Below are 26,631 nucleotides of genomic sequence, written 5' to 3'. Positions count from 1 at the left end.
TGTACTTCTGGAAAGCAAAGGTAATTGACTAAGAAGTAGGAGGAAGGAAATTCCTTTAATTGTTGAACTTCATCAGGTCTGCTCCTCATGCTGTTCTCTCTTTCAGGCTTTTATTACCCTCTGGTAACACTCAGGTCTTTATCTCCAAACCTAACCTCTCCCTGAGTTTTCAGACTCCTTTCCAACTGCCACCTGGATTTTTGCACATTCATTTCAAACTCACCGTGTCCAAAAAGGAACTCGTTGAAGTGTCTTTTCTTCCCGTATATTCCGTTTCCCATTCTGTGTATTTTCTGGACAGCTTTTATTCAGTGCTGACTACGTGCCACTCACTTTGCTAGTGCTGGTGGTACAAGGATGAGCAAAACCAGACATGATTCTACCCCACTGCGTTTTCAGTCTGGAGGGGCAGACTGCTACTAAGCAAATAAGCACACAAATGAGTACATATTTCAGTCTGTGATGACAAAGGAATGGACACCAGAGGGTATCTGAGAGTCAACAGGGGGACTGCTGTCTAATCAGGCAGAATATTACCCACCTGGTCACCAGGGTGTCATCCTCTCCTTTCCCTCTCTTACCATTTACATACAACCAACCACCACATCTTGCCTGTTTGACCTCCGAAATATTTCTCAAGCCCATCTCCTCTTTCCCTTCCTCATTACCCTAGCTGAGACTGTCTCCATCTTTGATGTGGACCGGGCATGACTCCTTGAGGCCAGGCTTTGTATATTTCCCTCTTTGTCTTCACTCTACTCCCATTCCTTTCCACACTGCCTTGAGACAGCGTTACCCCTCACCTAATCTGACCAGGTCGCTTTCCTGACTAAAGTCTTCCTAGTGCTTTCCCATTTTATGTTAAGAATCAACTGACTGGTCGTCCCTGGTGGTGCAATGGTTACAAATCCGCCTGCCAATGCAGGGGACACGGGTTCGAGCCCTGGTCCGGGAAGATCCCACATGCTGCGGAGCAGCTAAGCCCGTGCACCACAACTACTGAGCCTGCTCTCTGGAGCCCGTGTACCACAACTACTGAAGCCCACACGCCACAACTACTGAAGCCTGTGCGCCTAGAGCCCATGCTCTGCAACAGGAGAAGCCGCTGCAACGAGAAGCCCGCGCACCGCAAAGAAGAGTAACCCCCGCTCCACGCAACTAGAGAAAGCCCGAGTGCGGCAGCAGAGACCCAGCGCAGCCAAAAATTAATTAATTAATTATTAAAAGTCTATTAATTTTTTAAAAGTCAGTTGATTTTTTAAAAAATAAATTTATTGGGCTTCCCTGGTGGCACAGTGGTTGAGAGTCTGCCTGCTGATGCAGGGCACACGGGTTCGTGTCCTGGTCCGGAAAGATCCCACATGCCACAGAGCAGCTGGGCCCGTGAGCCATGGCTGCTGAGCCTGCGCGTCCGGAGCCTGTGCTCCACAACGGGAGAGGCCACAACAGTGAGAGGCCCGCATACCGCAAAAAAATATATATATAAAAATAAATTTATTTATTTAATTTATTTTTGGCTGCACTGGGTCTCTGTTGCTGTGCGCGGGCTTTCTCTAGTTGTGGTGAGCGGGGGCTACTCTTAGTTACAGTGTGCGGGCTTCTCATTGCGGTGGCTTCTCGTTGCAGAGCACAGACTCTAGGTGCTTAGGCTTCAGTAGTTGTGGCACGTGGGCTCAGTAGTTGTGGCTCGCAGGCTCTAGAGCGCAGACTCAGTAGTTGTGGCACACGGGCTTAGTTGCTCTGCGGCATGTGGGATCTTCCCAGACCAGGGCTCGAACCCATGTCCCTTGCATTGGCAGGCGGATTCCCAACCACTGCGCCACCAGGGAAGTCCCCTAAAAACTTAATAGATTTTATTTGGGGGGGAACAGTTTTAAGTTTATAGAAAAATTGAGCAGAACGTACAGATTCCAAAATACTCCATTCTCCCCCATTTTACCACCCCAACACAATTTCCCTTATTAACTTCTTACTTTAGTGTGGTACATTTGTTACAATTGACAAATCAATACTGATATATTATTGTTAACTAAAGTCTATAGTTTACATTAGGGTTCACTCTTTGTGTTGTACAGTCTATGTACAAAGGGTTTGACAAATACATAATGTCATGTCAACCATTATTACAGTACAGACAGAATACTTTCTCTGCCCTAAAAATCCCCTGTACTCCACCTATTCATCTATCCCTCCTCTTAGAACTTCCGCCAACCATTTTACTGTCTCTATAGTTTTGCCTTTTCCAGAATTTCGTAGTTGGAATAATACAGTATGTAGCCTTTTCAGAATGGCTTCTTTTATTTAACAATATGCATTTAAGTTTCTTCCAAGTTCTTTTTTTGGATAGCTCATTTCTTTTTATTGCTGAATAATACTCCACTGTATGGATGTATCACAGTTTATCCATTCACCTATTGAAGGACATCTTGATTGTGTCTACATTTGGAGAATTGTGAATAAGACTGCTATAAACATCTGTGTGCAGGTTTTTGAATGGACATAGTTTTCAACTCATTTGGGTAAATACCAAGGAGGATGACTGCTGGGTTGTATGGTGAAACTATGTATACCTTTGTAAGAAACTACCAAACTATCTTCCAAAATGGCTCTACTATTTTGCATTCCCACCAGCAATAAATGAGAGTTCCTGTGGCTCCACATCCAGGCCAGTATTTGGCATTGTCAGTGTTTGGGATTTTAGCCATCCTAGTAGCTATATAGTGGTATCTCATTGTTTAATTTGCAATTCCCTAATGACATTTGATATTGAAATAGTATCTTTTCATCTGCTATTTGCCATCTTTGGTAAGGTGTCTGTTCAAATGTTTGGTCCACTTTTTAATGGGGTTGTTTTCTTATTATTAAGTTTTAAGGGTTCTTTGTATATTTTGGTTACAAGTCCTTTACTAGAAACAGTATTTTGCAAATATTTTCTCCCAGTCTGTGGCTTGTCATTTTACTCTCTTAAAGTTGTCTTTCACAGAGCAGAAATTTTTCATTTTAATGAAGTCCAACCTATCAATTTTTTCTTTCATGGATTGTGTTTTTGGTGTTGTATCTAAAAACTATTGCCAGGGGACTTCCCTGGCAGTCCAGGTTAAGACTCCGTGCTTCCAATGCGGAGTGGGTTCCAAGGTGACGTGGGTTCGATCCCTGGTCAAGGAACTAAGATCCCACATCCCACATGGTGCAGCCAAAAATAAATAAATAAATAAATATAAAAACTATTGCCAAACCCAAGGTCACCTCAGTTTTCTCCTATATTATCATCTAGGAGTACAGTTCTGTATTTTACTGTTAGGTATAAGATCCATTTTCAGTTAATTTTTGTGAAAAGTATAAGGTCTGTGTCTAGATTCTTTTTTTTGCATGTGGATGTCCAGTTGTTCCAGCACCATTTGTTGAAAAGACTATCCTTTCTCCATTGAATTGCTTTTGCCTTTTTGTCAAGTATTGGTTGGCTATATTTGTAAGGGTCTATTTCTGGGCTCTCTATTCTGTTGCATTGATCTATTTGTTTCTTGTTTAATACACACCATCTTCATTACTGTAGCTTTATAGTAAGTCTCGAAGTCAGTAATGTCAGTCCTCCAACTTTGTTCTTCAATATTGTTTTGGCTATTCTGGGTCTTTTGCCTTTGATATAAACTTTAGAATCAGTTTGTTGGTATTCTAAAAGTAACTTGGTAGGATTTTGATTGGGATTGTGTTGAATCTATAGATCGTGTTAGGAAGAACTGATATCTTAACACGAGTCTTCCTGTCCATGAATATGGAATATCTCTACATTTATTTAGATTTTATTGATTTCTTTCATCAGAATTTTGTAGTTTTCCTCATGCAGATAATATATATATTTTGTATATGTATAATACAACCACATGTTGTCTCAAGGAGACTTATTTTGGATACAAAGACACAAAGAGATTAAAAGTAAAAGGATGGAAAAGATATTCCATGAAAATAGTAACCAAAAGAGAGCTGGGGTTGTTATATTATTATCAGACAAAATAGATTGTCAAAAAAGGTTATGAGACAAAAAAAGATATTATATATTGATAAAAGTTTCAGTTAATCAAGAATATATAAGAATTATAAACGAATACCTAATAACATAGCCCCAAGTTATATGGAGTAAAAATTGACAGAAATGAAGGGAAAAGTGGACAATTCTACAATAATAGTTGACTATTTCAATACCTCACTTCCAATAATGGATAGAACAGCCAGACAGAAGCTCAATAAGGAAACAGAGGACTTTGACAACACTATAAACCAGGTAGGCCTAAACACACATACAGAACACTTCACTGAACAACAGCAGAATACATTCTTCTCAAGCACAAATAGAATATTCTCTAGGATAGACTATATGTTAATCCACAGCAAAACTTAATAAATTTTAAAAGATTGGTGTCATACAAAGTACCTTTCTTATTTCAATGGAATAAAACTAGAAATCAATAACAGAAGGAAAAAAATAGAAAACTAACAAATATGTGGAAATTAAACAACATACACTTAAAGAGCCAATGGGTCAAGGAAGAAATCACAAGGGAAATGAGAATAGCATGAGGAAAATGAAAATAAAACAACAACATACTATATGTATAGCTGATTCACTTTGTTATACAGCAGAAACTAATACACCATTGTAAAGCAATTATACTCCAATAAAGATGTTTTAAAAAAAAATACAACATACTAAAAATTATGAGATACAGCCAAAGCAGTGCTAGGAGGGAAATTTATAGCTGTAAATACATATATTAATGAAGAAGAAATTTCTCAAATCAATCATCTAATTGTTTACATTAAATAACTGGAAAAAGAGGAGAAAACTAAACCCAAATGTCACAGAAGAAAGGAAATAATAAAGATTAGAGAAACGATAAATGAAATAAAGAATAGAAAAAAAATAGAATCAACAAAACCTAAATTTGGTTCTTTAAAAAGATCAACAGAATTTGTGCACATGGAGTTGTCATAATATTCCTCTATTATTGTTTTAATGTCTGTGGGATCAGTAGTGCTGGCCTCTTTTTCATGTCTATATTAGCAATTTGTGTCTTCTCTTTCTTGGTTAGCTTGGCTGGAGGCTCATCGATTTTACTGATCTTTCAGAGAACCAGTTTTTGGTTTCTTTGATTTTCTCTATTGATTTCCTATATTCAATTTAATTGATTTCTGCTCTAATTTTTTATTTTCTTCTATTTATTTTGGATTTAGTTTGCTGTTTTCTAGTTTACTAAGGTGAAGGCTTACAGATATTAGATCTTCCTTCTTTTCTAACACATGCATTCAATGCTATATATATTTTCCTTTAGCATCACTTTTGTTGGATACTATAAATTTTTATAAGTTGTATTTTCATTTAGTTCCAATTTTTTTTTAAATTTCTCTTGAGACTTGTTTTTTGACTTGTGTGTTATTTAGAAGTGTGTTATTTAATCTTCTGTTATTTGGGGGTTTTGCAGCTATCTTTCTGGTTTTTTTTTTTTTTTTTTGCGGTACACGGGCCTCTCACTGTTGTGGCCTCTCCCGTTGCGGAGCACAGGCTCCGGACGCGCAGGCTCAGCGGCCACGGCTCACGGGCCCAGCCGCTCCGCGGCATGTGGGATCTTCCCGGACCGGGGCATGAACCCGCGTTCCCTGCATCGGCAGGCGGACTCTCAACCACTGTGCCACCAGGGAAGCCCCGAGAGGGTGATTTTTTAAAAAATGTATTCTTCACCAAAAAGTGAGACTAACTAATTCCTAGTGACGGATCTGCAAGTCCAGATTTGTGGGTGGCAACTTGATGTGATTACAGAGCCTCTGAGGTCTTACGGTGTGGGATGTGCGCTTAGACTTTGGAGCCCGACAAATGGGTTTGAATTCTGGTCAGACACTTATCAGTTGTGCAGTCTTAACCCCAATTTCTTTCTCTTTAAAGGATTGCTCGATTATGTCTATGCAAAGGGCAGGTGGATCTTGGTGAATAAGAGTGAATTATCAACTTACTTGGATGGTCACTCCAACTTAGCTGCTCTTCAAGATGTCATTTCTTTGTTGGAGCAAAGCAACACATTCTTTGGCGCCTGGTATGTCTAAGTTGGAAGTAATTTACCTCCTGAATTTTGTTTGCATACATAAATGATACATGTTATTGTAAAGAATTCAAAACATATAAATATAAACAGAAGAGAGTAAAGGTAGCCTGAAAGCTGCACCCTAAATTAACCCCCAATATTTGGGGAGCCTAGTGGACAAGAGGCTCACTGTTTGGTGTGTAGATTCTCACTTGTTCCCGTGTTTTCAGCACAGCCTTACTGCCTACAGAGGAGGCTGGGGCCCTAGAGGCCAGAGCTTTGTTGAATGAGCATCTCCAGGGAGTAAAGCTCCAGTCTTCAACCAGTGGAGTGGATATGGGCTTCCAGCCACTGTGTTCAGACTTGCATTGAGTTCCCCGAGTTTTCACCCACCTGATCCTCCACAGGGTCACTGAAGCCTCCGGTCCAGAGCTTCCGAGGGGCCGCAGCAGGGAAGAGCTTGCTCACACTCTGTTGCTGCTGGTTAGGGTTTGGCTTCCTCATGTTTGCAGAAAAGTTACTACTTGTACACATGCATTCTTGCTTCCAAACTTTTACTGCTTTTGTCTTCCTGCCACTTCTGCTTATCCTTGTGGTTTGACCTTGTAAATTATTCCCTTTACTATCATTTTAGAAGTTATAGGAGGGGTGGGGAGGTAAGTGCCCTTGTTCATTTTTTGATGATTAGTGGGAACTATCTCATAAAATTCTTATACACATTTTATGTACTATTTAAGTTTAATCTAGTGTCCTAGAACCCTTAGAGCAGAGTAACTGCTGTGTGTGTGTGTGTGTGTGTGTGTGTGTGTGTGTGTGTATTGAGGATAAGGGGGCATCAGTGCTAGACTCAAATGTTTAATTGACCCTAATTTTATACTATTACTATATTTAATCACAAATGTAATCTTCTTTGTTCCTTTCCCCTCATATTTTATAAATAGCTTAAGTTTTAACATCTATTCTTTCACAAATTGGCCTTAAATCTATGTCAATATTTGTTCCTTTCCAGGAACAAGTAGAACCTGCCTTGCCTGGAATGTATAAATTTTTCAAAATACAGTAGGACCTCAACTTTTTGTTAAACATGCTTTTGTCCCACTTACAAATATTAAGAAAAACTAAACATTAAAAACTAAGAAAAAATTGTAAAGAAAATAAAATTTATCACAGTTCTCACAGATGAAGGGTTATAAAAATAAATCTACAATCATTTCTGTTTTTATTTTCCATTTCCTTCTGATATGAATTAAAAGCACTCTCATATAAGTCCATTTATGTCTGTAGTACAAACAAATAGCATCAACAAATGTTAAGTGCCAATTTTATTCAAATATTTCAGATTCTCTTTGGTGCAAGTGACAGAAACTCATCTCAAACTAACTGGTTGAAAAGGTAATTTATTTGTTTGAATACCTGGGAGTTCCAAGGGTTTATTCAGCTCTAGTTACAGCTGGATCAGAGGGGGTGTCAAATGACATTGTCCGGATTTGAGTGTTATGTGTGTCTGTCTATCTATTTATCTATCTATCAGAAACATTGTTTCATAGAAATGTTATCAGGCTGTTGACAATAATATTTAAACAAATATCCAAACAAGTGTTTCATTTCAGGTGGTTCCCTCAGGAGAATAATTTTTCTCTTGGGTTTTCATTCAGGTAGTGCAGATTAGAGCCATAGAGTGAAATCGGTCTGGTAATTTTATAATCATAGTTCATTCACTGGTCCCCAACTGATGTACTTTCTCTTATGGACACTTGTGTATTGCATCTGCAATCCCTTGGATGTTTGGTCTTTTCCCACCCTTATTAGCCATAGTGGGATGCAGAGGTTGCCTCACTCAATGGGAGATGAAAATGCCAAACTCTTGCTGTCCTAGACTCCCTTGCAGCTAGGGCATGGTCCAGTGACTTACAGTGACTTGGAAGTAGGAACCAGTGACTCAAAGGGGTAGGGACTGGGAGCCTCCACATGGATTGAGTTCCTAGGGCAGCAGCGGCAGCAAATGGTATGCAGGGTGCAGTGCTAGAGGGGTTGGTGGTGCAAGATGTAGACTCTTTTGCTTGCTGGTGGTGGTAGGGATGTCCACACTTGATTAGTTGTGCCATGTAGTAGTGGGCATTGATCCTGTGTTTCATAGAACCTGGCTCCATCCATATTGGCAATTTCGTGATCTACCCAACATTGTAAATTCCTTTCTTGTCAGACTCAACCTGAGTTGGTTTCCATTGCTTGCAACTGAGACCCATGAACAGATAACCTTGTCTTTCTCTGTGTCATCTCTCCTTTACTCCTTTACTCTCTACTTACATCTTATAGCACTCCCCTGGCCTATGCCACTTGAATCTTCTGAGAATTAGCTGGAAGAGGGGGTCTTGGAGAAGAGATCAGGAGAAGAGGATGGGAGGCCACACTGGGTCTGGGAGGCAGAGAGAGCCCTGCTGGAGGCCGTCAGAAATCAGGCCAGCTGATTGCTAATTCAGCAGGTGCAAGCTGCCAGCCACAGGGACACACTCCTCTTCCCACCTTTGCATCCATGACCCGGTCCAGTCTACCATCACCACTCGTCTGGAATGTGGCACTGTTTCCTGGCATCCGTCTGCTTCTGCCCTTGTCCCCCTAAACGCTTTATCAAACACAGGGATCCTGAGAAAACATAGCATCAGCCAATGTCAGTTCTCTGTGAAAACTCCCCAATGTCTCCCCATTTCTCTCAGATTAAAAGTCTTTTATAGAGGACTAAAGTTTTTCCCCTACTAGTAATGAGTAATTCTCATTACTATGCATTTGATCCCAGGAGAAACTAAGTGCAGGAGGGGATGCTGGGAGGGGAGGGGCCACTTGCTGGGGTCCCCCTGGCCCCCACCCCATTTGGGAGCAAAGCCATGTTTTCTTGGACCCCTCAGAGCATCCAGGCTGTTCCACAGGGCAGGAATAGGGAGTGGAGGGGAAGGGGAGCCCTTGGTCTAAGTGGGGGATGCAGCGCCATCACTGGCCAGTGCCCATAACCATCCGTCTCCACACCAGCTGCAGGGTTAGCAGGCAGGGAGCCACTCTGCCCAATCTGTCCCCCAGCCCATGGACAGGCGACATTGTCAGGAAGGGATGGCTGGGAGACAGAAAGCTGAGGCAGCAGGGTCCGGTGGGAGGAGCTCACTGCAGAGGAACTAGATTTGGCCCAGATCAGTGCAATCCAGGGAAGCTATGGGGAAGAGGATGGTGGGTGGTGGCATAGTGGTGCTTTTAGACAAAGGCTCTCCTAGAACGGAGAATGCTGTGTCCCTGTCACCAGGGAGACCAACGGACCCAGGGGCCCCAGGGGGAACCTAATGTCCCTGCAGCCCCTCCACACTCCCAGCCCCAGAGTGCGTGGGGGAGGGATGGCACAGAGCTGGCAAGGAGGACAGCCACCCCTTGCCCAGCGCCCTGTGGAGAAATGCCAGCACTGGGGAAGGAGGGAGGGCTCACGGTGCACGGTGGAAGGAGACCAGAGCCCCCCCCCCCCACCTCTGCAGCCCAGGGGCTGAGGTCGGGACAGGCTGCGCTGGTGGTTTGCTTGGAGGGGAATGTGGGGCGGAGTGGGCAGAGTAGAAGTGGGCCCTGCTAGGGGCCCGAGCCCCTCCCAGTCTCGGTGTCCCAGTGGAGCGGGGAGGAGAGGGGGCCGCTGGCCAGCAGCTTCCATCAACTCGCCCTGAGCCTTCCCTTTCCACCTGGGAGCTTCCTACCGCCCTGCCTGTCTGGGGTCCCCGCCAGACGCAAGTGATGGTGGCGACTCCGCGGACTCTGAGTAAACAGCTGTGTGTTCTCACTGGAGTCGCCTGTGTTTATCTTACAGGGCATCGCGCCTCCCCACTGGGTGGAAGAGAAGAGGAGGAGGCCGCGGTGGGAGCAGGGTTCCAGGGAGACGCCCGGCCTGGTTGCGAGTTGGACCAGGTGGGCGAGCGCGGCCTCAGCTCGGGGCAGCCCTCCTCTGGTCCCCGGGCGTTGGTTCCGGAGGCGATGCTTCTGGAAGCCATGGAGACGAGGGTCCGCGTTTCGATCCCCCGGGTCGGAAGGCCGCCCTTCCTGCTCGCGAGTCCCGGCTGCTCGCACAGCTGCGGTTCCTGCTTTGGCCGCACCTGCAGCTGCTCGCTTGGAGCGCCGCCCGCCCCCGCATCGTCTCCTGCCTCCGCATCCTCTCCTGCCCCCGCATCCTCTCCTGTCTCCCCATCCTCTCCTGCCCCCGCATCGTCTCCTGCCTCCGCACCCTCTCCTGCCCCTGCATCCTCTCCTGCCCCCGCATCGTCTCCTGCCGCCTCATCCTCTCCTGTCCCCGCATCCTCTCCTGCCCCCGCATCCTCTCCTCCCGCTGCACGAAGCTCGTGGTCTCCATCGTCCATCTCAAGTGTAGTGAGCGCGGCTCACGTTTTATCTCTGCCTCGGCTGCTCACCACGTGAGTGAGGAGTGTCATCCCTCTGTCTTGGCTTTCAGGTTCATTCAGGTTCCTCCGGCAAACCTCGATTTCTTCCTGTCGATTTGGACTTGAACTTCCTGAAGAAGCTCCCGGTGGAGCCGATCGTGGCTTTTGCCGCTGGCGGAGGCTGGGGTCTCACCTCAGGGCAGAATGTCTGGGTCTGGCACCTGTCGGGCTGCCCCTGTGGGCGAAGTTCCCTTTGGACAGAGCCGGGGCTCCACTCCCTACTGACACTGCAGGTAGACGGGTGGACTCGGGGACAGGTGGGGGCTGTGCTGGGCTTGGGCTCCTCACAGGTACTCTCCGCGGGGCGGGGCCGGAGGCCCCCGTGGGCTGCACTTGGATTCCTGGTGCAGGCGGGGCCGGGTTAGACTGTGGCCGAAGCCGAAGCCAAGGGGGCCCCGGACCCGCACGGTTAGGCTGCCGTGGCCGTTCCGCACGGAGGCCTGGCCGAGGCTGGCCCTCTCCCAGCGCGGGGGATTCCTGCTCTGATTTGTGCCGGTGGAGAGGGCGCTGGGGGTGGGCGGCAGCGGCGGTCTTCTTCCCCTGCCGCTCGTGCTGTGCTGTGGCCTCCGCCCTGCGCCCTGATCCTCCTCCACACCTGCGTTCCTCCCCGGCGGAGTGTTCTCAGAGCAGCAGTTAGAGGTAGGAATGTGCTGCTTGCGGCTGGCAGGGACCCTGTGCCGTTCCTGCGGGCGGGGAAGGAGTGCTGCGCTTAGATCCGCTGAAGGCTGAGGCTTCAGGGTGACCCGGTAGCCCTCTGGCTCAGATCTCTTATAACCCAGGAGCAGATATTGGAACATTACCTTGTCTTTCCGGCCTGTCAGTGAGTCCTGGATCTCTGTCTCCACGTGTAACCATGGATGCCATGAATTCAGTCTGCTGGGGGTTTCTGGTAGTCAGAGAGTGGCTCCATGTAGAGCTTTAGTTCCTCATACCCATGACCCACAGTAATCCACGGATCCTTCATGATTTGCTCTTACTTCTTATTGAGAATCAGGGATTTCTTAAACAGATTTTCATTCCATAAACATTCAGAAGAGAATATAATATATTCTGTCCTAGTACCCCTCTGGCAGTCCTTGAAGTTCTGTCCATCAAGAGGCAGGAATCCATCGGCCAGTGTAGACAGGGTGACTTCCTGTGGTTCTTCCCTGGAAGAGTTCCGGGCAGCCTGAGGAAGACCACCCCAGAAGGTGTCCAGCTTGTTGTAAAAGGCGCATTTGTTGCTGAAGCCGAAGTCTGATGTTCGCATCCAAGAGCAGGTTTTCTGCCTTTAAATCTCTGTGGACAATGCCCTCCTGGTGGACTCTGCTCTCAGCTGCTTTGCTTTCCTACTGCCATGAGCCACGAGGTGCTCAAACACCTCTCCTCCACTAGCGTCCTCCTCTCCGCAAAGGCGGAGAGTTTCCTCAGCCTCCATCACTTCAAATACTTCACTATGTTGAGATGCTCCAAACCTTCATGATTCCTGCTTTGCGGGACAGTCTCCGGAGGCTGGAGGAGTTCCGCTGAGTCTCATCAACGATCTTCACGGCTCTCGCTTTCCCAGCCAGGATGTGCCGGCCAACTTCACCGTAGCCCAGTCTCCCTTGCCGACGGTCTCGAGGGTCTGGTGGAGGCCATGTGAATCTGGGTCTCTTCTCAACAGAGACGGCTCAGAGGCCCCGCAGCACGCTGGACTCACTGCTGCGCTTGGAGTCGAGGCATCCTAAGGTCAGCTTACATCTGGGAAGAGCTGGTGAGAAGCTTGGTCCGAATCAAAAGAAAACCAGTTCAAAGTTCACCCCATGAACTGGTCTTTATGACTGAATCAAAACACAATGCCAAACAAAACTAAAAAGAAACAAAAGCAAATACTAACAAGCTAAATTTAAAAAGAAAAAATTGAGGGAAAGAAAAATAATAAAAGTAAAATTAGGGCTTCCCTGGTGGCGCAGTGGTTGAGCGTCCGCCTGCTGATGCAGGGGACACGGGATCGTGCCCCGGTCCGGGAAGATCCCACATGCCGCGGAGCGGCTGGGCCCGTGAGCCATGGCCGCTGAGCCTGCGCGTCTGGAGCCTGTGCTCCACAACAGGAGAGGCCACAACAGTGAGAGGCCCGCATACCGCAAAAATAATAATAATAATAATAAAATTAAATTAAAGAATAAAGAAAAGAAGTGAGGAAAAAATAATATAGGGGGAAGAAAATAAGCCCCAATAACTAAAATAGACCAAAATGCCAAGGAGGAAACAAGCTGACTTTCGTCAAAGTCCCTCAGGTCACTGAAAAGCAGCTTACTGAGCCAGAAGGACTAATAAACTAGTCCTAACTGGGAGCTTATTTGGTTCTTGGAATTCTAAAACAATAGCTCCTTATGAGGTCATAGGAAGAAACAGACCTATCAACAAAGTTGGGGATAACCACAGTGATTTTCTCACTTTTTGATCTCAAGTGAGACCCATTACTCTTAAAAAAAATTAGGGACTTCCCTGATGGTCAAGTGGTTAAGACTCTACACTTCCACTGCATGGGGCACAGGTTCGATCCCTGGTCAGGGAAGTTCCACATGCTGCGAGCGGAGCAGCCAAAAAAAAAAAAAGAAAATTGAGGACCCCAAAGGGCTTTTGTTTATATGGGTTATGCCTATCAATATCTTGTTAGAAATTAAAACCTGTAGGATGCTTCAGTGCTTTTCATTTCTAGTTTGAAAAACTGTAATTTTGACTTTTTAAGAGCTCGTAATGTCTACACTTAAAATATTCAATTCCTTTTTCTTTAAACTCAAATTGATTGCTCTCAAAATGATGCCACAGCTTAACTGGCATCATGATACTGTGTGAAAATGTTCTGTTGCATAAGACAGAATAAGGTACATTATTAACATCTATTAAGGGAAGATAGTTCTCAGGTTTTATTTACAGTTTCACCCAGTTCTTAGTAGATTCCTCCCTTCCACGAGCCAGAGAACTCACTGTGTCAGTTTCAGCAGCTTTAAATGTAGAGGTTGCTGTTGTGAGTTGAGAAAGCACGACATCTACTCTTTTTAAACCAACAATACACTGTGTTCTGTTCCCCTCTTATTCAGCATGAGATGCGGGTAGGGGTGGCTGGGTGTCATCACCGATAGTTAAGAGGAGGGAACCAAGACACCCCTGCATGACTTTTTAAAGATGTTTTATCAACTATACTGTAGATACTGAAAAGGGCGCAAATCATCAGTGTGCTGCTTGGTGGCTGCTCGCAAATTGAATTCACATACTTAACCAGCATCCAGATCAAGGTCCATACAAAGTATACTCAATGCTTTAAATTATTCAAAATATTATTTATTTTGCATATTTAGTGCCTGTTGTCTGTCTCTCCCATTTGAGTATCAACTCTGTGCAAGTGGTTTTTTTTGTCTGTTCTTTGCTATATCTTCATCACCTAAAACAGTTACTGGCACGTAGTAGGCTTGAATAAATGTTTGTTGAATGAATGAATGAATGAAAGAATGAAGTTCACAACATGAATCTAATGGCCCAAAGAGTATGTCAACATAGTCAGATCTGTTTATTTTCCAGCTCTAAAACTTCAGGTAACTTTCTGAGCTTCAATTTTCTTATCAGTAAAATAGGGCTAAATAACACCAATTTTGCAGGGTTGTTGTGAGAATTAGACAAAATACGTGTACAATGTCTGACATCTAGCACACGCTCAGTATAGCTATCTTTATTTTTCACTGTAACTGCCTTTATAAGGCATAAGCAGATGGAAGGTATGTAGTAAAGAACTTGGCCCTGCCCAGATTGGTCTGACCTTTGTCCCTGGTTCCTGGGAGATAACCTTTAAACCCCTGGAATTTTCCAAGTGATGGGCATGTCTTTGTTATTCATGTTGGGCCCCTTTGCTCACACCTGATAGTTTATGCTAATGAGGTGAATCTTGGTCTGCTCAGGCCAGGTGATATCAGCCTCACCTCCAGGGGGCGGAGCGGCGCTGGAGTCTAAGTTCAATCCTATGGACAATAAATCAATCACTCATGCTTATGGAATGAAGCCCCAGTAAAACCTCTAGACACTGAAGCTTGGGTGAACTTCCCAGGTTGGCCACACTCCATGCGTATTGCCATATGTCAATATCAACATCTGGAGGGTCATACGTTCTGAGGACAATCGAAGCTTTGCATTTGGGAACGTCCCATACTCTACCCTTTGTATCTCTTCTTCTGGCTAATTTTGATCTGTATCCTTTCCCTGAAATAAACCGTAACTGTGAGTATAACAGCTTTCAGTGAGTTCTGTGATTCCTTTTAGTGAATCTGTCCAACCCAAGGGTGGGTTTGGAAACCTGAACTTGCAAGGCAGGCAGGACCCCTGTGCTCTGGTCCAGGCTCAGTAGCTGGCTGTGTCAACTGGCAAGAGCCACTTGGCCTCACTGCCTCAGTTTGCTCATCTGCGAAACTAGGAGGATAAACCAAATGGTCTCTTGGCTTCTGTAGCCTTATTGTTAAATGAAGTTCTTTTCTTCTCAGGGAGCATTTGTCTCTGCCTGTTTCTCATATGCAAACACACAAACAGATGTGTGCAGAAGCCAGTCAGGGGAGAGGCCACAGCCCCGTCATGTCAGGTGAGGGTGACACAAGACCCCTTTCCAGGACTTCCCTGGTGGTCCAGTGGTTAAGACTGTGCTTCCACTGCAGGGGACACGGTTTTGATCCCTGGTTGGCCAACTAAGATCCTGCCTGCTGTGCGGCCAAAAAAAAAAAAAAGACCCCTTTCCCGGAGTAGTTGAGCTGACTTGATGAATTCATGACTTGTTCTTTTTTCCCTGTTCCCTGGAGAGAGTCAGCTGTGTTTGCTTCCAGGGTTGATGAATGCCTGCAGATGCTCGGACAGCAGGGCCATTGTGACTGCACAGAAGGGCGCTCTGCTTTCTTCAAGTTCCTCCTGAGGCCCTGCACGGGGGGTCTCACCACACCAACCCTCTCCACCCACCCTTAATCCTTCTCATCCTTTCCTCCTAATCTCCTTCCCATCCTCCATGTCCCACTTAAAGACTGGAGGAAAGAGGGGCACCTAGGGTTTCCCTGCGGTTCCCCCACTACTCCAAACCCCACATGTTATAATCAATCCTTGAGCACTTGAGCCTCTTCGCAATGCATGTCATTTCATCCTCACAGCCCTGAGAGAGGGATTATTATCGTCCTTTTGCAGGTGAGGAGCCCAAGGCCAGAGTGGTTAAGTAACTTGCCCAAACACACTCAGACAAGGAAGTAGGTTTGAATCCAAGTCTGGCAGATCCCAAAGTCTTAATGATTCCGTCATTCACTGGGCCTCTCTGACAGTGGGGTGGCAGATTTGAAATTGGGGCTGGGATGGTACGGTAGATTGATTATGGTCCCAATTTTTCTCCCCTCCCTGGATCCACACATTTGATAATATCCTCCCATCCTGACTCTGGGTTTGACCTCACCACTTGCTCTGGCCAAAGGAGTGTGGCAGAAATGGCAGGTATGTCCATTCCAAGCCTAGGCCTCCAGAGGCTTTGAGTACTTATGTTCTGTCTCTCTGGGGCCTCTACCACCACCTACCAGAGGATAACAGAGCACGTGGGTGGCAGCCCAGGTGTCTCATTCTGGGCCACCCTAGACCAGCCTGCAGACCTGCCCAAACATGGGAGATAGATAGCCCAGCGATGATCAGTGGATCCCACAGCTGATAGCAGCTGCGTAAATGAACATGGTCAAGACCAAAGAACGACCGAAATCACCTGTAGACTTGTAGGAAGTGATAAATTCTCATTGTTTAAATTTGAGTTTGGGGGTGATTTGTTATGCTGCAATAAATGAAACATGAGGAAAACCTGGTCACAAGGTTCATCAGTTCCTTAAGAGCAATTAGAAAGAAATTCTAAACTACTTAGTTCCTGTGATTTCTTCTCTGGGCCCTTAATACTCTCCTTACTCGAATTACTTTACACCATCTCTCCCTCAACTCCAAAGTAACCCAGTCCCCACTGGCCTTATGTTCTAGACCTCTGTCTACTATTTCTCAACCTGCATGTCCTTCCTGCTCCACAGGCAGCTCCTCTCAGGAGCTCATGGTGTTTCCCTCTTTTTAAGGCTGAATAATATTCCACTGTATATATACACCATATCGTCTTTATTCATCTGTCAATGGACATTTAGGACATGTCTCCATACCCTGGCTATTGTGAACAGTGCTGCAATGAACACAGGAGGGCAGAAATCTCTTTAAGATTCCACAGATGAACCTGTGGACATTATGCTACGTGAAATGAGCCAGTCACAGAAGGACAGATACTGAATGATTCCACTTACATAAGGGACCTAAAATAGTCAAGCTCCTAGAAACGGAGACTAGAACAGTGGTTACCAGGGGCTGGGGGGAGGGGAAATGGGGAGTTTTTCAATCGGTATAGTTTCACTTACGCAAGATGCATTAGTTCTGGAGACCTGCTGTATGGCACAGAGCCTGTATTATGCACTTAAAAATTTCTTAAGAGGGTAATCTTCATGTAATCGCACAAAAACCAAACCAAACCAAACCAGAGGGACATAAGGAAACTTTTAGAGATGATGGCTATGTCTCTTACCTTAATTTTGGTGATGGTTTTGCAGGTGTATGTATGTGTTCAAACTCATCGAGTTGTACATATTACATATGCACAATTTTTACATATATCAAATACACCTCAGTAAAGCTGTTTTTTAATAAGCATCAGCAGCTCATGGCACAGGTGGAGCCAGTCCTTTCCAGCACAGCTGTATGCTGTGGGCTTTGATTAAATTGGCCTGTTGGTTCAGAGGAAACTGGTGAAGCCAGTTTTGCTTTCTTTTCTTTATCGTGGCGGGGCGGGGGCGCGGGGGACAAGGGCGCTGCTGGAGAGAGTACTGGAGCTCGGGGAGCAGAAGCTTAGGAAGAAAGGTGAGCCCTGCTCTCGCTCTTGGCCTTCGAGCCTGTGCTCTGGTTCTACATCCTGCTTCTGGAGACCTGCTGGAGGTAAGCGCGGCCCTGAGGGCCCTAAAAGTAGCTGGTGGCATAGGCTTGTGGAAGCTCAGTTCCCAAATCCAGCTCCTCCCTGTACTTTCCGTCTCTCCCATCCTTTCTGGGTCAAGGAATCACCATTGCCTCAAGGTGCACCCCGGCCACAGGCTCAAGAATTGCCAAACCCTTTTATTCACAGGGCTTTGAGCAGGAACAGAAAGTATCTCACATTTTAATGGTATCTCTCTGGTTGCTGGTCTGCAAGGGAGAAAAGGCAGAAGCAGTGACACCAGTCAGGAGGTAAAAAATGATGGGGACTTAGACTGTGGCTTGAGCCAGGTGGGTGCCAGCAGTGTGAGATGTGGTTGGATTCTGGATGTATTTACCGGGTAGAGCCAGCAGGATTTGTTGATGGATTATATGTGCGGAGTGAAAGAAAAAGGCTTTTCCTAAGCATAACACCCTCTAGGTCCATGCATGTTGTCACAAATGGCAAAATTTCATTCTTTTTTATGGCTGAGTAATATTCTATTGAACATACACACCACATCTTTATCCATTCATCTACTGATGGGCACTAAGGTTGCTTCCATATCTTGGCTATTGTAAATAATGCTGCAACAAACATTGGGGTGTATATATCTTTTCAAAATAGTGTTTTCATTTTCTTCGGATAAATACCCAGGAGTGGAATTAAAAACAACAAAACAAAACAAACCCCCCCCCCCAAATGAACAAACAGAACAGAAACAGGCTCAGAGATACAGAGAACAAACGGGTGATTGCCGGAGGGGAGGGGGTGGGGGAGAAGAGTCAAACAGGTGAAGGGGATTAAGAGGTTCAGACTACCGGTTATAAGATAATAAGTCACAGGGGTATAATGTAGAGCACCGGGTATATAGTCAGTATTTTATAATAACTTGGTATGGTGTGTAATCCATAAAAATATTGAATCACTATGTTGTACCACCTGAAACTAATATAGTATTGTAAGTTGACTATACTTCATTTTTTAAAAAAAGGCTTCAAGATCTTGGGGCTGAGCAATTGGAATTGCAGAGATTAACAGAGGTTGGGATGAATGGGGGAAGGTAAAGAGCTCAGGATACTATATATACATGTACACACACACACACGCATGCATACATACATACATACACACCAACGCACATCCTGTCATGCTCCTCACTGCAACCTGTAAGGTAGAGCTCATCATTCCTATTTTGCAGATGACAGCAAATGGGCTCAGAGAGGTTAAGTGATTTGCTGCCCAGGGGCACAGTGCAGAAAAGCCAGGACTCAAACCCAGCGTGTCCAACTCCAAAGCCCATGCTTCCCAGCAGACATGAAGCTGCCTCCTGAAACCTATATCCCCTTGCTGGGCCTGATTCTGTAAATGTGCCTAATGTGAGCCTGGGCCTCCCTGTCTGACTGGGGACGTTCAATGCTGACACTCAGTGCCCTGGTTTTGAGAATTGCCTGCAGTGAAAGCAGGACACAGGAAGTGCCAAGATGACCCACATTCTCAACTTGAGGATATTGTGATGTATTATGAATGGATCCTTTTGAAGTATGGTTTTAACACCTAGTTAAATAATAATTCATTCTCTGATATGAGACATTTTGACTGATAGACTCTAATGGGATAATATTATTACTAGTGAATTGGAACATTCCATTAAATATGACATTGCATTCTTTTCTGTCATCTCCAGCTTTCTCCTTCGGGGGAAGGGGTGGTGATGGGGAAACCTGAATTTCTATGGAAAGCAGAGGTTCCTGAGCCCCTTGCATGCTTTTTTTGGTGTCATTAATAAGCCAGTCTTATTGGGAACAGGAGGAGAAACAAAATCTTGTTTCAGGATTTTCACTCACTTATTAAGACCTGATCCTCAGTAGGGAAGTAAGCACTCAAGGCTCTGGTTTCTGGGCTGGGTCAGACCTCTGTGGAAATTCTGGTTTAACTGCTTATTAGCCAGGGGGCCTGTTACAGATACAGCGACCCTTTAGAAAACCTTTCCTTTCCCATTTCTGCTTTGACCCATGAGTTATTTACAAGTGTGTTAATTTCCAAATATTTGTGGAATTCCTAAATTTCCTACTGTCTTTTATTTCTGATTTAATTCCATTGTGGTCAGAAAACATACTTCATAATATGATTTCAGTCCTTTCCTATTTATTGAGACTTGCTTTTTCATCCTGTTATTTTTATCCTGGAGAATGTTCTAAGTGTGCTTGAAAAGAATGTATATTCTGCTGTCACTGGGTGGAGTGTTCTATAATTGTCAGTTAGATCTAACTGGAAGATGCTGTATATCCTTCCTGAGGTCCTGTCTGGTTGTTCTATTTCTCATTTCAATTCTGTCAGCTTTCTTCATGTATTTTGAATCTCTATTATTAGGTGCACATACAATTATAATCGTTATATCTTCTTGATGTCATGACTTTTATTATTATGACATGTCCCTGTTTCTAGTATTTCTAGTCTTAAAGTCCATTTCGTCTGATATTAAAATAGCCACTCCAGCTCTCTTTTGGATACTGTTTGCATAGTGTATCTCTTTCCATCCTTTAACTTTCAATCAATTGTGTCTCTGAATCTGAAGTGTGTCTCTTATATGCAGCATATAGTTGGAGCTTGCTTTTTTATCCAATCTGACAATTTCTGTCTTTTTTTTTTTTTTTTTTGGCGGTACGCGGGCCTCTCACTGTTGTGGCCTCTTCCATTGCGGAGCACAGGCTCTGGACGCGCAGGCTCAGCGGCCATGGCTCACGGGCCCAGCCGCTCCGCGGCATGTGGGATCTTCCCGGACCGGGGCACGAACCCATGTCCCCTGCATCGGCAGGCGGACTCTCAACCACTGCGCCACCAGGGAAGCCCCAATTTCTGTCTTTTGATTGGAGTATTTAGTATTTAATGTAATTATTAATAATGTTGGATTTAAAATCATACACTTTACTATCTGTTTTCTGTATCTATTATACCTTGCTCATTTACTGACTTCTTTTGTGTTAAGCAAACATTGTTATTGTATTATTCTAATTCTTCTGATTTTTTTCTATTGATTTTAAACTCTGTTTCTTTGGGTTATTTTCTCAGTGGTTGCTGTAGGACAGTGGTTCTCAACTAGGGGCGATGCCCCCGCCTCCAGCCATCTGGATGGGGTATATTTAGAGACCTTTTTATTGGTCATAGCTGGGAGTAGGGGTGTGCTACTAGGAGGAGGCAGGGATGCTGCTGAACACCCTGCAAGGCAAAGGGCAGCCCACCACAGCAGTTCCCGACACAAAGTATCAGTAGTGCCAAGGACCGCAATACACAGCTTACTGTGTCACAGTCTACTCCAGATTAATACTGACTTGATTCTGGTAAAACATAGAAACTTTGTTCCAATAAAGCTCCATTTCCTCCCCCTCTTTTGCGCTATTGCCACATATGTATGTTAGGAATCCAACAATACAGTGTTAGAATTTGTATGTATTTTTGTATTCCTTGAATAGTTTTGAGGTATAATTTATGTCCCATGAAGTTCACATGTTCAAAGTGTCAAATCAATGGTTTCTATTCTGCAGTCATATTTTATAAGAAATTAAGAGAACTGAGAAATCTTTATATTTATGTACTCTTTTTTTTTTTTTTTTTTTTTTTTTTTGCGGTACGAGGGCCTCTCACTGTTGTGGCCTCCTCCGTTGCGGAGCACAGGCTCCGGACGCGCAGGCTCAGTGGCCGTGGCTCACGGGCCCAGCCACTCCGCGGCATGTGGGATCTTCCCGGACCAGGGCACGAACCCGTGTCCCCTGCATCGGCAGGAGGACTCTCAACCACTGCGCCACCAGGGAAGCCCCTATGTACTCTTTTTAGTTTGCCCATATATTTAGCATTTTGGGTGTACTTCATTTCTTCTTGTGAATTCAAGTTACCATCTGTGTCATTTCCTGTCCACCTGAAAGATTTCCTTTAGTATTTCTTAAAAGGTAGGTCTGCTAGCAACAAATTCTCTCAGATTTTGTCTATTTGGAAACGTCTTTCATCTTCATTTTTAAAGGATGGTTTTGCTGACTCTATAATTATTTGTTGACTTTTTCTTTAGTTCTCTATGCCACTTCACTGCCTTTTGGACTCGTTTCTTATGATGAGTGATTAATTGTGCTGTGGATCCTCAATGAGTGATTTTTCTCTTTCAACCTTTTCTCTTTGTTTTGGCTTTTAGCAATTCAACTATGATGTATCTAGGTATGGATTCTTTGTGTTTGTGTTATTTGGGGTTTGTTGAGCTTTTCATGAAACTTGAAACATTTTTGGCTCTTATTTCTTCAGTTTGTTATGTCTCTCTCTCCCCTCCTTCTAGGACTCTCATTACATGTAAGTTGGTTTGCTTGATGTTGTCCCACAGGTCTTAGAGGCTCCATTCATTTTTCTTCATTCTTTTTTATTTTTTCCCCTTTGTTCATCAGATTGGATAATTTCTACTGAACTGTCTATCTTCAGGCTCACTGATTCTTCCTTCTGCCCTCTCAAATCCACTGTTGAGCCTATCCAATTGATGAAATTTTTCATTTTGGTTGTTTTCAGCTCTAGAGTTTCCATTTGTTTTGTTTTAGTCTAGTTGATATTTTCTTTTGAGGTTCTCGATTTACTGAATGATTGTCATATTTTCCTTTAGTTTTTTAAAAGGTTTCCTTTAATTATTTGGGCATATTTAAAATAGTTGCTTTAAGGGAACAGTCTTCAGTGCTTTCTGAAAGACTGTCTCCCAGGTTATAATCTTCAGGATGGCTCAAATAAAAATTTCCATTTCTTTCCTCAAAAACAAAACAAAACAAAAAAAAAACTCAGTTGCTTTGAAATCTTTTTCTGCTGAAATCAACATCTGGGCTCATTCAGAGTCTGTTTCAATAGAGCGTTTTCCTTTGTGCGGACCACACTTTCCTGTTTCTTTGTATGTCTTGTAGTTTTTTGTCAAAAGCTGAAGAAAATTCAATATAATATATTCTATAGCACCTAGAGATTCTGATTTATTTTCCTGAGGGCTTCTTTTAGTTTGTTTCTTTGTTTTGTTCTGTTTTGGTTTGGTTTTAGTAACTTGCCTGAACTTAATCTGCAGAATCTGTCTTCCCCACAGTGTATAGCCGCTGATGTCTCTGCTCAGTATTTTTATGCTTATTTTTAGCCTGACTTCCTAAGGGAACCCATGTGTCAACATAGCTTAGTAGTTAGCCATTGATTCGGGCAGAGATTGTATTTAAACACCTTGAGCCCATAACATTCTCACCCTTCCCTCATGGGTCTGTGTGTGGGGTGAGGCGGGCATTCCCAAGTCTGCTGTGGCTTTCACTTTTCTCTGGGCCCTCTCATGTCTCCCTGAACGTGTGTATAGTTTTCCAGTCAGCTGGAGACATGTGGAGAGCTTACTTAGGCCTTCTATCACCCTGTCACTTCCAGAGCCTTCCTGTCGAACTGATCCACCACCCATCCCACCTGGGACCACAGCCCCAGGCCAGCCAAGCTGCAGGCTTTCTATGTTCCTTTTCTACCGGGCTTGCTGCTGTCCTGACAATGCTATTGAGCATGGACTTTTCACTCTCCATTCCAAATCAAGTTTGCCCCTACTTACTTGCAGCCAAGCTGGTTTTCAATTTTTGTCCTGCTGTAGTAAATCAGCTGCACCTACCAAGCTGGGTGGTGGGATGGAAGCTGTCCTGGCCAAGAAGGCTGCAGACTCCTATTGTTCTTACACAAAGTTCCAGCAAATTCGCTAGAAATAAACATCTCTCAATTTGTTATTTACATTTCGTTGATCTACAGAGCCTTGAAATGGTTTGATTTTGATAATTTCTTCGATTTCTTCCTTGTGTTTGGTGAGAGAATATTTGCCTACCTCTTCATATTGTTATAGCTGGAAGTCTCATTTCTGCATATTTTAAAGATTTTAATACCTGTGATCAAACTTCTCTCAAAAAAGGCTTCACGTGCACCAGCTAGATTCAAAAGCACAAGGAGACAGACTTGTACATTTTATATATTGGTCCTAGTTATCCAGACCTTGCCTAACACTAAAGGGGGCTTCTTACCTGGTTTTAGTAATAAAACTCATGTTCTTTAATGGCAGAATTGTTATACATTTGGTGTTTTTCAAAGCATTCATGGAACATAAGTGGAAGTCGGAAAGTGACCTGAAAATTTTCAAATAATCATAAATAAATGAATATCCTTTGCTTCTTTGCTTTTCTTTCTTGGACTGTTGCCTTTCAGTTTCCATGGGAATATATGTTTGGGACGAAATACAATCACATCGGCTTATGTTCTTAGCTTAGATAGGGAAGTTTTGTAGAGAACTGAGGATCTTTTTTTTCTATTTTAATAAATTTATTTATTTTTGCCTGCATTGGGTCTTCATCGCTGCACATGGGCTTTCTCTAGTTGCGGCGAGAGGGGGCCGCTCTTCGTTGCAGAGCACGGGCTCTAGGCACGTGGGCTTCAGTAGTTGTGGCTCGCAGGCTCTAGAGCACAGGCTCAGTAGTTGTGGCACACTGGTTTAGTTGCTCCGCGGCATGTGGGATCTTCCCGGACCAGGGCTCAAACCCGTGTCCCCTGCATTGGTAGGCGGATTCTTAACCACTGTGCCACCAGGGAAGTCACAGGACTGAAGATCTTGAAAAGGGGATATCTGGCCCTAGTAAGCTTTGGTGAAATGAATCCAGGTTTCTCAAGACAAACAGATTTTGGTAGTTTAATGATATTTTAAAGATAAGACATGCAAGACATGATCTTTTTTTTAAACCTCAAACAACACAGAAAACAATTATATCCTCAAAAGTATTTCTCCCAACTCTGTCAGGTTCCCAGTTCCCCAACCCAGTGGCAACCACTATCACCAACTGTTTGCATTTTCCTCAAGACATATTCTATGTAGATTCAAGAGTGTTTGTGTGTGTGTGAGAGAGAGAATGTGAGAATGAGTGAGACTCCTTTTTACACAAAAAGTAACTTCTTTTTCACTCAATAATATATTTTGGAGATTATTTCACATCAGTACTAATGAGCTCTCTTGTTTTATTTCTTAGGCTTGTTAATTTTGAATTCTGAAATAATTTCAGGCTTAAAGATAAAACTGTATAAGTAATACAAGAATTCCTGTATAACCTTTCTACAGCTTCCCCAAATGTTAACAACATCTATAACCACGAGACAATTATCAAAACCAGGAAATTAGTACTGACATAATACTACTAGTAATCTCCTTACCTTATTCAGGTGTCTCCGATTGTCTCACTAATGATCTTTTTCTGGCCCAGGATCAAATCCAGGACCCTGTATTTAGTTTTCATGTCTCCTTAATTTTCTCCTGTCTTGGAGAGTTTCTCAGTTTTGTTTTTGTTTTTTGGTTTTGTCTTTTATGACCTTGACACTTTTGAAGAGCACTGTCCAGTAATTTATAGAGTGTCTCTCAATTGGGGTTTATAAGACGTTTCATTATGGTTAAATTCAGGTTATGCATTTTTAACAGAACACCACGGAAGTGATGTGTGTCCTTCTCCTTGCAGCATATCAAAAGGCATACGATGCTGATATGTTGCATTACTAGGGATGTTAACTTTGAACAGTTAGTTAAGGAGGTGTCTGCCGTATTTCTCCACTGTCAAGTTACTATTTTCCCCTTTGCAATTAATAAGTATCTTGGGAGAGCTTTGAGACTATGTAACACCCTGTTTCTATCATACATTTGCCCATGAATTTTGGTATCCATCAATGATCCTCGCTTGCAATAATTATTACTGTGTTATTTGCCAATTGGTGGTTTTCTATTTCAATCCTTCCTTGAATTTTTATTTAACTGGAATTCTGCTCTAAGGAGGAGCCTCCCCTTTTCCTACATATTAAAGTTTATTCAACTATTTATATCATCAGGACTTATAGATATTTTACTGAGGGCAATAATCCATCATCGTCATTACTTTTTTGCTCAAACTATATCAGATTTGGCCATTGGGAACTTCTTCAAGTAGCCTCCTGACTCTCATTCTTTGTTCTAATAATTCTGAATAATAATTAGAATAACTGTAACTTACCCTTGATTCTTCCTAAGGCAGTTTCACAATTATGTCATATGATCCTTGTCAGATGAGGCTTTTATCATTTCTGCAAAAGATGGAATTCATTGCTTGCCCGACCAAGCCTCATCAAGGAGAGATCTGCACCCACCCACTCCCAACCATGGTCCTGGGCCAGGGATGGATATTTTACTCAAAGAGCCAACTGAAAGACCAGCTAAGAGTTTATAACTTATCCTTGCCCTGACAGATGTGAGATGATCAATCCAATGTCATCTCTTGGAGTGGGCTTTGAGACAGAAGGGGTCATAGCCATTTGTTGGGCACTCAAAGTGGAAAGGAGAATGGGGGAATGCAGTGAGAAGCAGAACCCATCCAAGAGACACACCCACACTGCCCCCAAGAGAGGCAGACAGCAAATGTTCCCACAAAGCCCTGCCTGATGAATAAGAGTTTGTTTGTATAAGGGTTACAATTTAAGTATACATGAGAACAATTTAAATCAGGGGACCTAATTACCGCTCCTTACCATAAAAAGAAATGAAATCGGTTAAAAGTTAAAAAGAAATTATTGTTTCCAGACCTATGTAGTATATGGAGCAGAAAGGAAAAATGGAATAATAACTTTACATATTATTATAAAACCTAAGAATAAAAAGGAAATAGCCCATTCACCACATACTGGATTTAATAAGAAAAGGCAAGAATAAAGCAAGTAATACTTTGATACATCCTGAGCTAAATTTTAAAATAATATACATGTGTTTTTTATAATAAAAGTTTTCTATTAAAAAAAAAAAGCCCTGCCTGCTGTACCTCGCTTCTTGTGCTTGGCTTTGAGTCGTCTCTCTCTCTTCCCACTCAGTATCTGCAGACATATCTCACCTGGGTTGCTTGAGTCAACTTTGATTTCTTGTACCCAGAAACCATGGACTAGAACAAACCCGATTTTAAAGTGGAAATCCAGGCCTTGAGGTGTGGAGCATCTTGTCCTTAATTCTGTAGCTGGTTGGCTAGAGAACTAGAAACTGAGTCCCTGGCTGCTGCTCTGTTCTCACTAAATCTCCAAAACCTCAAGGGAG

At 43.7% G+C, this 26,631-nt stretch overlaps 3 protein-coding genes across 5 annotated transcripts in view; 2 read left to right on the top strand and 1 right to left on the bottom strand.

Moving 5' to 3' along the window:
* The window catches only part of LOC149747287 (uncharacterized), a 55,146-nt gene that overhangs the window by 10,192 nt on the left and 18,323 nt on the right, over positions 1 to 26,631 (top strand). The window contains exons 4-6 of the mRNA XM_089897358.1: positions 6,026 to 6,083; positions 7,411 to 7,463; positions 9,904 to 26,631. The exon at positions 9,904 to 26,631 is cut by the window's right edge and continues 18,323 nt beyond it. Coding sequence (XP_089753484.1) covers positions 6,026 to 6,083; positions 7,411 to 7,463; positions 9,904 to 10,594 — 802 coding nt within the window. The 3' untranslated portion in view covers positions 10,595 to 26,631. The remainder of the gene's footprint in view (positions 1 to 6,025; positions 6,084 to 7,410; positions 7,464 to 9,903) is intronic.
* Positions 1 to 26,631, top strand: part of IDE (insulin degrading enzyme) — a 167,425-nt gene that overhangs the window by 123,238 nt on the left and 17,556 nt on the right. For all 3 annotated transcript variants that reach the window (XM_022569341.3, XM_022569339.3, XM_089897924.1), the window contains one exon: positions 1 to 26,631. This exon is cut by the window's left edge and continues 13,566 nt beyond it; it is cut by the window's right edge and continues 17,556 nt beyond it. The gene's annotated coding sequence lies outside the window, so the exon portion shown is untranslated.
* Positions 10,813 to 11,777, bottom strand: LOC149747288 (serine/threonine-protein kinase MARK2-like). The gene is made up of 2 exons (XM_089897357.1): positions 11,591 to 11,777; positions 10,813 to 11,414 (listed from the first exon to the last, which is right to left on the bottom strand). The coding sequence occupies exons 1-2, from the start codon at positions 11,775 to 11,777 to the stop codon at positions 10,813 to 10,815; spliced, it is 789 nt and encodes a 262-aa protein (XP_089753483.1).

Source organism: Delphinapterus leucas, chromosome 16, assembly GCF_059928025.1.
Source record: "Delphinapterus leucas isolate spDelLeu-1000000601 "Yukka" chromosome 16, BTC_Dleu_Yukka2, whole genome shotgun sequence".
Taxonomy (NCBI): Eukaryota; Metazoa; Chordata; class Mammalia; order Artiodactyla; family Monodontidae; genus Delphinapterus; species Delphinapterus leucas.
Note: the sequence above shows the minus strand (reverse complement) of the source record. Positions and strands in the feature narration are given on the sequence as shown.